Consider the following 8,807-nt stretch of genomic DNA (forward strand, 5'->3'; position numbering starts at 1 on the left):
GCCTTCTTCACGGCTTTATCCACTTGAATAGCAACCTTCAGAGATCTGTGGTTATGAACTCCAAGATCTTTTTTCCTCCACATTCCTCAGAACCCTGCCATTGACCCTGATACAATTATATAGGGCTTTCGTGATGCCACACTTGAAATATTGTGTGCAGTTTTGGCCTCCTTATCTGAGGAAGGATGTTTTTGCTCTGGAGGGAATGCAGAGGAGTTTTACCAGGCTGATTCCTGGGATGATGGAATTGACATATGAGAGATCAAGTCTGTTTGGATTGTATTCACTGGAGTTCAAACGAATGAGGGCCAATCTCACAGAAATCTATTAAGTTCTAACGTGACTAGCAACATCAGGTTACAGTCCAACAGGTTGATTTGATCACAAAAGCCACTAGCTTTCAGAGCACTTGCTGCACCTTTGTCAGCTAAGTGGGATTTCAGTTCATAAACACGGCATATAAAGACACAAGCCCAATTTACAAAATAATGGCTGGAATGAGAGTCTTTACAGGGAATCAAGTCTTAAAAGGTACAGACAATGTGAGTGGAGAGCACGTTAAGCACAAGTTAAAGAGACAAGTATTGTCTCCAGCCAGGTTAGTTAGTGAGATTATGCAAGCCCAGGCAAGTCATGGGGGTTTCAGATAATGTGACATGAACCCAAGGTCCCAGTTGAGGCCATCCGCTGTATGCGGAACTTGGTTACCAGTCTCAGCTCAGCAACTTTGTGCTGTCATGTGTCATGAAGGCCACCTTACCCAAAGGTCAGAGGACAAATGCCCACGACCACTGAAGTGTTTCCCAACAGGAAGAGAACGGTCTTGTCAGGTGATTGTCGAGTGATGTTCATTCATCTGTTGTCTTAGTGTCAGCATAGTCTCCCCAATGTACCATGCCTCAGAACATCCTTTCCTGCAGCATATCAGGTAGACAATGTTGGCCGAGTTGCAAGTGTACATACCGTGTACCTGGTGGATGGTGTTCTCACATGAGATGATGGAATCCGTGTCGATGATCCAGCTTGTCTCAGAGGTTGCTGTGGCAGGGTTCTGTGATGTCATGGTCACTGTTCTCCTGAAGGCTGGGTAGTTTGCTGTGGACAATGGTCTGTTTGAGGTTGTGCGGTTGTTTGAAGGCAAGAATTGGAGGTGTGGGGATAGCCTTGGCGAGATGTTTGTCTTCATAAATTACATGTTGAAGATGCCAGAGACAATGATGTAGCTTCGCCACTCCAGGAAAGTATTAGATGAAGGGTACTCTGTTCACCATGCCATCATCTCACGTGAGAACACCATCCACCAGGTACACAGTACAAACACTTGCAACCCAGCCAACATTCTGTTCATCAAGCCTGTAGCTGATACACTGCAGGAAAGGATGTCCCGAGGCATGATACATTGGGAAGACCATGCAGACACTACAACAACAAACGAACGAACACTGCTCGACAATCACCAGGCAAGAGTGTACTCTTCCTGTTGGGGAACACTTCAGTGGTCATGGGCATTCGGCCTCTGATCTTTGAGAAAGCGTTCTCTAGGGTGGCCTTCACAACACATGACAGTGCAGAGTTGCTGAGCAGAGACTGATAGCCAAGTTCCACACATGAGAACGGCCTCAACCAGGATCTTGGGTTCACGTCACACTATCTGTAGCCCCCACAACTTGCCTGGGCTTGCAAAATCTTACTAATTGTCCTGACTGGAGACATTTCTTTAATCTGTGCTTAACCCACTCTCCACTCACATTCTCTATACCTTTTGAGACTCGATTACCTGTAAAGACTCGCATTCCAACCACTATTTTGTAAATTGAATCTGTGTCTTTATATGCCTTGTTTGTGAATGAAATCCCACTCATCTGATGTAGGAGAAGCAAGCGCTCTGAAAGCTAGTGGCTTTTGCTACCAAATTAACCCTGCTGGACTTTAAACTGGTGTTGAAAAACTTCTCACTGTGTTTTCTCCAGTCCAATGCCAGCATCTCCACGTCATGGATAACATGACTAGACAGGGTAGATGCAAGAAGGTTAATCCTGATGGCAGGGTTGTGCAAAACCAGGAATCAGAGTCTGAGGATACAAGGTAGACGGTTTAGGACAGATGAGGGAGAAATTTCTTTGCCCAGAGAGGAGTCGACCTTCAGCCTATGGAATTCACTACCAGAGAAAATTGTTGAGGCCAAAACATTGTAGGTTTTCAAGAAGCAGTTAGACATAGCACAAGGCAAAGAGGTTCAAAGGCAGGGATGGGCAGGCAGGATCAGGTTATTGAGTTGGATGATCAGCCATGATCATAATGAATGAAGCAAGTCTGAAGGGCTGACTGGCCTCCTCTTACTCCTAACTTCTACGTTTGGAAAAGGATCACTTTCATCACTTCCAAACATATATTTCCTTCTCCTCCTCTCCCAAAATTCTGAAGGCATCATTCCCTCTACAACACCCTGGTGCACTCTTCAATCTTCATTACATGTCCGTTCCCACAGCACTGTCCTATGGATGAGATGCAATACCTACCTTTTTACATCCACCCTTCCAAAAATGCCAGGCACCAAGCATTCCAAGCAGCAAATGTCTTGTACTTTCAAATGTGGTATTCTGTATTCTCTGCTTATGAAGCAGACTTGCCAATAGTACAGAAACCAAACACACATTGGGTGACAATCCTGCAGAGCACCTTCCAATCTGAAAGTGTGATCCCAAACTTCCAGTCACTGCTATTTCAATATTCTAGCCCAGTCCCACTTTGACCTTTGCCCTCAGTCTCCCACACTTTTCCAAAAAAGCTCAATGAGCTCAAGAAGCAGTACTTCGTCTTTTAATTACAACCTTCCAATCTCTGAGTTCCATAATTTCAGATTTATAACCTCTCCCCATTCTCTCCCAGAAAATAGCTGTTACTGACACTTTCGCCAATTCGGGATCTATTGTTTGAATCTTGAATTAAAACAGCTTTTTTGTCATTTAAATCTACCTTTCATCTAATCAGAGACCTCCAGGTTTGTTCTTTCCTCCCACACCTCCTTTCCCTGTCTGTTTTTGCAGAAGTAGCTCTTTTTAATTTTGAAATAAGATCAACCCCCTGAAAGAACCCTGTTTCTTCACTCATGTGCGCGGAACTTGGCTATCAGTCTCTGCTCAGCGGCTGAGCAGAGGCTGATAGCCAAGTTCTGCACACGAGGACAGTCTCAACAGGGATCCTGGGTTCATGTTGCACTATCTGTAACCCCCATAACTTGCCTGGGTTTGTAAAACCTCACACTGTACTCTCTGGAGACAATACACATCTCTTTAACCTGTGCTCAATGCTCCTTCCACTCACATTGTTGGCCACTTTAAGACTTGAATAGCAGGTTGGGTGTAAAGATTCACATTCTAATCAGTAATCTGTAAACTGCCTGTGCTGTTATATGCTCTGTCTGAGGCCAGTACTCTCCATTCACCTGACGAAGAGGCAAACCTCGAAAGCTTGTAAGTTTACTATCAAATAAATCGGTTGGAATTAAACCTGGTGTTGTCAGACTTCTTACTGTGTTTACCCCAGTCCAACGCTGGCAACTCCACATCATGCCAACTGTATCTTATCCAGGCCTGCTCCTCAACCTAGGCCCTGTAACCCCATACATTTACCACTGCTAATCCATCGAAGGGGCAATTTATCATGGCCAATCCACATGACCTGCACATCTTTGTCCTGTGAGTACTTCAGCATTTTACTTTTATTTAAGTTTTATATTTGTTTGCCAAATAAAACATGCATCAAGGTTAAAACAATGTGTCGCTATTGAGTCACCAACTGGTCACCTTGCACAACATTCCCACTACAGAAAATCAAATACGTTTCCCTTTGCTTTCTCTGACGTCAGTTTTACTTACATAAGAACATAAGAAATAGCAGGAGTAGGCCATCTAGCCCCTTGAGCCTGCCCCACCATTCAATAAGATCATGGCTGATCTGAAGTGGCTCAGTTCCACTTTCCCGCCTTCTCCCCATAACCTTTAATCCCCTTGCCTACCAAAAACCTATCTACCCGCGTCTTAAATATATTTAGTGAGGCAGCCTCCACCACTTCAACGGGCAGAGAATTCCAGAGATTCACCACCCTTTGAGTGAAGTTCCTCCTGAACTCCTTTCTAAACTGTCCCCCCTTATCTTGAGGCTGTGCCCTCTAGTCCTATTGTCCTTTGAGTGGGAAGAACCTCTCCACCTCTACCCTATCCATCCCATTCATCATCTTGTACGTCTCAATGAGATCTCCCCTCACCCTTCTAAACTCTAACGAGTACAAGCCTAGTTTATTCAGCCTCTCCTCATAGCTCAACCCCCTCAACTCCAGTATCAGCCTAGTGAACCTCCTCTGCACTCCCTCCAAGGCCAAAATATCCTTGCGTAAGTGCGGCGACCAAAACTGCACACAGTACTCCAGCTGCGGCCTCACCAATGCCCTGTACAATTGCAGCAAGACCTCTCTACTTTTATATTCAATCCCCCTCGCTATGAAGGCCAGCATCCCATTCACCTTCCTGACCACCTGCTGCACCTGCAGGCTGGGTTTTTGCAACTCATGCACAAGGACCCCCAGGTCCCTCTGCACTGTAGCATGCTGCAGCTTTTTGCCATGTAAGTAGTAGTCCTTCCTACCATTATTCCTACCAAAGTGGACAACCTCACACTTGCCAACATTAAATTCCATTTGCCAGTTCCTCACCCATTCGCTCAGCCTATCTAGATCCCTCTGCAGACTTTCCACACCCTCCGCACAATTTGCCGTTCCACCAATCTTGGTGTCATCAGCAAACTTCGACACCTTACACTCGGTTCCCTCCTCCAGATCATCTATATAAATGGTAAATAGCTGAGGCCCCAGCACCGACCCCTGGGGCACTCCACTAGTCACCAACCGCCAATCCGAATAGCACCCATTGACACCCACTCTCTGCCTCCTATTTGACAGCCAATCCCCTATCCACACTAACACCCTACCCCCAACTCCACATCCCCTAACCTTCTGTAACAACCTCTTGTGTGGCACCTTATCAAACGCCTTCTGAAAATCAAGAAACACCACATCCACCGGTTCCCCTCTATCCAACACACTAGACACATCCTCATAGAATTCCAATAAATTCGTCAGACACGACTTCCCCTTAACGAAACCGTGCTGCATCTGCTCTACCAAACAATTCTCCTTAAGATGCCTCGCTATTTTCTCCTTAATTACGGATTCAAGCATTTTACCTACAACAGACGTTAAACTAACCGGCCTATAATTCCCTGCCTTTTGCCTACTACCCTTTTTAAACAACAGCGTAACATTAGCTGTTTTCCAATCGTCCAGCGAGGATTGTATTACTTCGTAATGCAATAATGGAATCCAGGACAAACAAAAAGTCAATTCTTTAATAGAACAAAAAGATGTTATCACTGGTAAAGCAATGGAAATTATGTGACTGCTGTACACTTAAAATTAGTCTGAAGTTCTAAAAAGGAGTCATGAAGGTTTTTCAAAAAAAGGTGGGAGATAATTCAAGACACGTACAACAGAATATAATCTTCCTTCTCTAGTTAAGAGTGACCACAGCTCATCAGCAGTAACATAGTAGCATCTCAATGTGAATAACATTTAAAGACTAAGTTTTGGGGAAAATATTCACTGCTACAGGATCACAGAACAATCATATCTAGGGGAGTTTCACAGTAATTTAATTCCAGTGTGAATGTAAGCCTACTTGTGTTTGTTTAAAAAGTTTAAGTTTATTTTAGTCACATCAGGTTCCACATGTACTCTAATGACACTCAATTTTGCTTCACTATCACTTTTCTTAACCTGTTGTCAATTGGCTGACATCCAGTTCTAGGCTTTCCAATCCTAAAACACCTGGAAACTAAAGCCACTGCCTTCCGACTGCTATAAACTTTGTTCCCTAGCGAATGATTCATCCCTCTTCCTAGTCACTTCTCAGGCTAGGAATCTGTTGCATGTGGTGTTGAAGTACCAACCATCAGCCCATCTGATGTCAAACCCACATTCTTTTCACATTCAGAACTAACTATCCTGATGCTTTTCCGGCCAGCATTCCATTTTTCACCCATGAACTTATGCTCAAAGACTGTACTGTCTGTAGCCTAACTCACACCAAAGCTTACTTATCCCGCACCTCCAAAACTGCATGGACTCCCAGTTAACCAAAACACTTACTTTCTCACATTCAAATCTATCCATAGACTTTGCCCATCCTTATCCCCAAAGCCACCCCCAGGCCAATAGCATTCTGAGCCTTAAACTTGTCTCCCTCTCCTTCTTTAAAATATTCCTGAAAACTAACCTCATTGACCAAATTTTTGATCACTTGTCCTGATTATGTCCCACTCTGTCAATTTTTGTTTGATTATGCTCCTGTAAAGCACACTATTCTATAAACTGTTTCTTTTGAAGCTCATGAATAACGTTTGCTTACACATTTATGGAGGATCAGTGTAAGCAGAATTTCACTTAACACCACTTGTTAGTCATTTTGAATGATATTCCCACAATTTTTTTTGCAGGTTCTTGTCAAAAGTATTATATTTCCCTATTCACACAACCAGATTCAAAGTTTGCAATGTGAAGTGCTGACCAAATAAAGTTAAATCCAATGAAGAAAGATTTTACAAATACAATTTCAAGCTACCACTCCAATACATGAAATGTTTTGTGAAGGTATGAAGCTGAGTTCAAATGCAGTAAATTTCTCACACAAGCCATATGGCATCACGCATAGAAACTTAAAAGGAAGTCACTGCTTGCTGTTATCTAGCAATAAATGCAGCCAGCTCATGAAGACAGCAATCTGGTTGCCAACCTGTTTCCTAGTATCAGTAAAAAAGTCTGACAACACCAGGTTTTAGTCCAACCTATTTATTTGATAATATACTCACAAGCTTTCGGGGTTAGCCCCTTCGTCAGGTGAATGGAGAATTCTGGCCTCAGACAGAGCATATAAAGCACAGACAGTTTAGAGATTACTGATTAGAATGCGAATCCTTACACCTAACCTGCTGTTCAAGACCTGAAGTGGCTGATAATGTGCGTGGAAGGAGCACTGATCACAGTTTAAAGAGATGTGTATTGTCTCCAGACAGTACAGTAAGTGAGGTTTTTGCAAACCCATTCATGTCGCACTATCTGTAACCCCTGTGACTTGCCTGGGTTTGCAAAACCTCACTTACTGTACTGTCTGGAGACAATACACATCTCTTTAAACTGTGATCAGTGCTCCTTCCACTCACATTATCAGCCACTTCAGGTCTTGAACAGCAGGTTAGGTGTAAGGATTCGCATTCTAATCAGTAATCTCTAAACTGTTTGTGCTTTATATGCTCTGTCTGAGGCCAGAACTCTCCATTCACCTGACGAAGGGGCTAACCCCGAAAGCTTGTGAGTATATTATCAAATAAATAGGTTGGACTAAAACCTGGTGTTGTCAGACTTTTTACTGTGTTTACGCCAGTCCAACGCCAGCATACCCACATCATCCTAGTATCAGAACAGGGCACAAATAGGTGTAACACAAAGGTGATTTAATTATAATTCTACATACTGGTAACATAATGGATATCAAAAGGCAAGCTTTCATGCTGGAAAACGGGCATGAAACTTAATCCAGAGTTTATTTTCCTTGTTATTGTTTGCTGTTCAAGGTGATGCATGTTAGTATTGCAATATGGAACATTACTCATTTTGAGGCACCGACCACTCCAGGTGAGGCAAGCACAGGCAAGACGGTGGCACAAAGTCAGATGAAGCGTTGATATATTTTATCTAATCAAGTCTTTAAAATATCCAACACCCAAAATCAGCCGCTGTTGCGATAAGTTTGATTGTTGTTTTCATCTTATTATTTTAGTACACGTAACCGCAGAGATACCGTTGTACTAATGCAATAATGACCACTGCAATTTTAAACAGATGTGACAGGATCCTGATATAATAAATGGCCTGATGTGCCAAGGGTATCACAACGATGAGAATCTGCCCACTTGTTACAGTTTAAAAGTCGCGCTCTGAACATCTCCCCCTCCCGCAAATGTTAAAATTGCGACCCAGATTCCAACCCATACAGGCTCAGAACTGCCTCACTACCCTGCTGCGCTGAACCACGTCCGCTCGCAACGAAACGAGAGACCGGGCCTTTAGCACTGAAAACCAAAAGCGATCCCCAACCCAAACTTTCCAAGGTCGGCAGTTTGGAGACAGAGGGTGGGGCGGCTCGGTGGCACGTGAACCACGCCGGAAAGCAGATTAAAGCTGTCTGAAAAGCTACCTCACGGCGTATTTAGCCTGTCTCTCCCGGACGAGGTAGACGGGAAATTCGAAGACATCACGAAGAACCTTCCGTAAAGGCCTACCGCTTCTCGCCATTTCACCCTTTGTGAAGACCGGCCAACCGCCCTCCTGTGACGTCAGCAAGTAGCCCCGCCCCGTCTGACGCGTGGCTCCCTAGCCCCGCCCCTCGCGTCCACATTCTGCCTTCTGACTGGCTGCGCCACCATACCGGAGTGGGCGGGGGTGGGTTGCCGAGCGACCCAGAACGTCAGTCCTGTGATGTCACAATATTTCCACTGGCAGGTTATGTAAAGGTTTGTCACGGGATTCGGCGGCGTTGCCAGCGGGCGGATTTACCTCGAGACAAACATGTCTTAGACATATATGGTAACTGCTTTTAAAAATACCCTGCAAATGTGACCAACATTAAGGGTCAGGTACAAACGGACTTAAATTATTACTTTACCGATCACAAGCCTGGCGGTTACACTACCTTTTT

The 8,807-nt window shown here is 44.2% G+C and overlaps 1 protein-coding gene across 1 annotated transcript in view; it reads right to left on the minus strand.

Annotated features, from left to right (window-relative positions):
- Nucleotides 1–8,455, minus strand: part of coq10b (coenzyme Q10B) — a 32,614-nt gene extending 24,159 nt beyond the window's left edge. The window contains exon 1 of the mRNA XM_080198778.1: nucleotides 8,307–8,455. Within this exon, the coding sequence (XP_080054904.1) occupies nucleotides 8,307–8,404 (98 nt within the window). The 5' untranslated portion in view covers nucleotides 8,405–8,455. The remainder of the gene's footprint in view (nucleotides 1–8,306) is intronic.
- Nucleotides 8,456–8,807: the final 352 nt, after the last annotated feature.

The sequence above is a fragment of the Carcharhinus amblyrhynchos genome, chromosome 11 (assembly GCF_965287045.1).
Source record: "Carcharhinus amblyrhynchos chromosome 11, sCarAmb.v2.hapA, whole genome shotgun sequence".
NCBI classification, from domain to species: domain Eukaryota; kingdom Metazoa; phylum Chordata; class Chondrichthyes; order Carcharhiniformes; family Carcharhinidae; genus Carcharhinus; species Carcharhinus amblyrhynchos.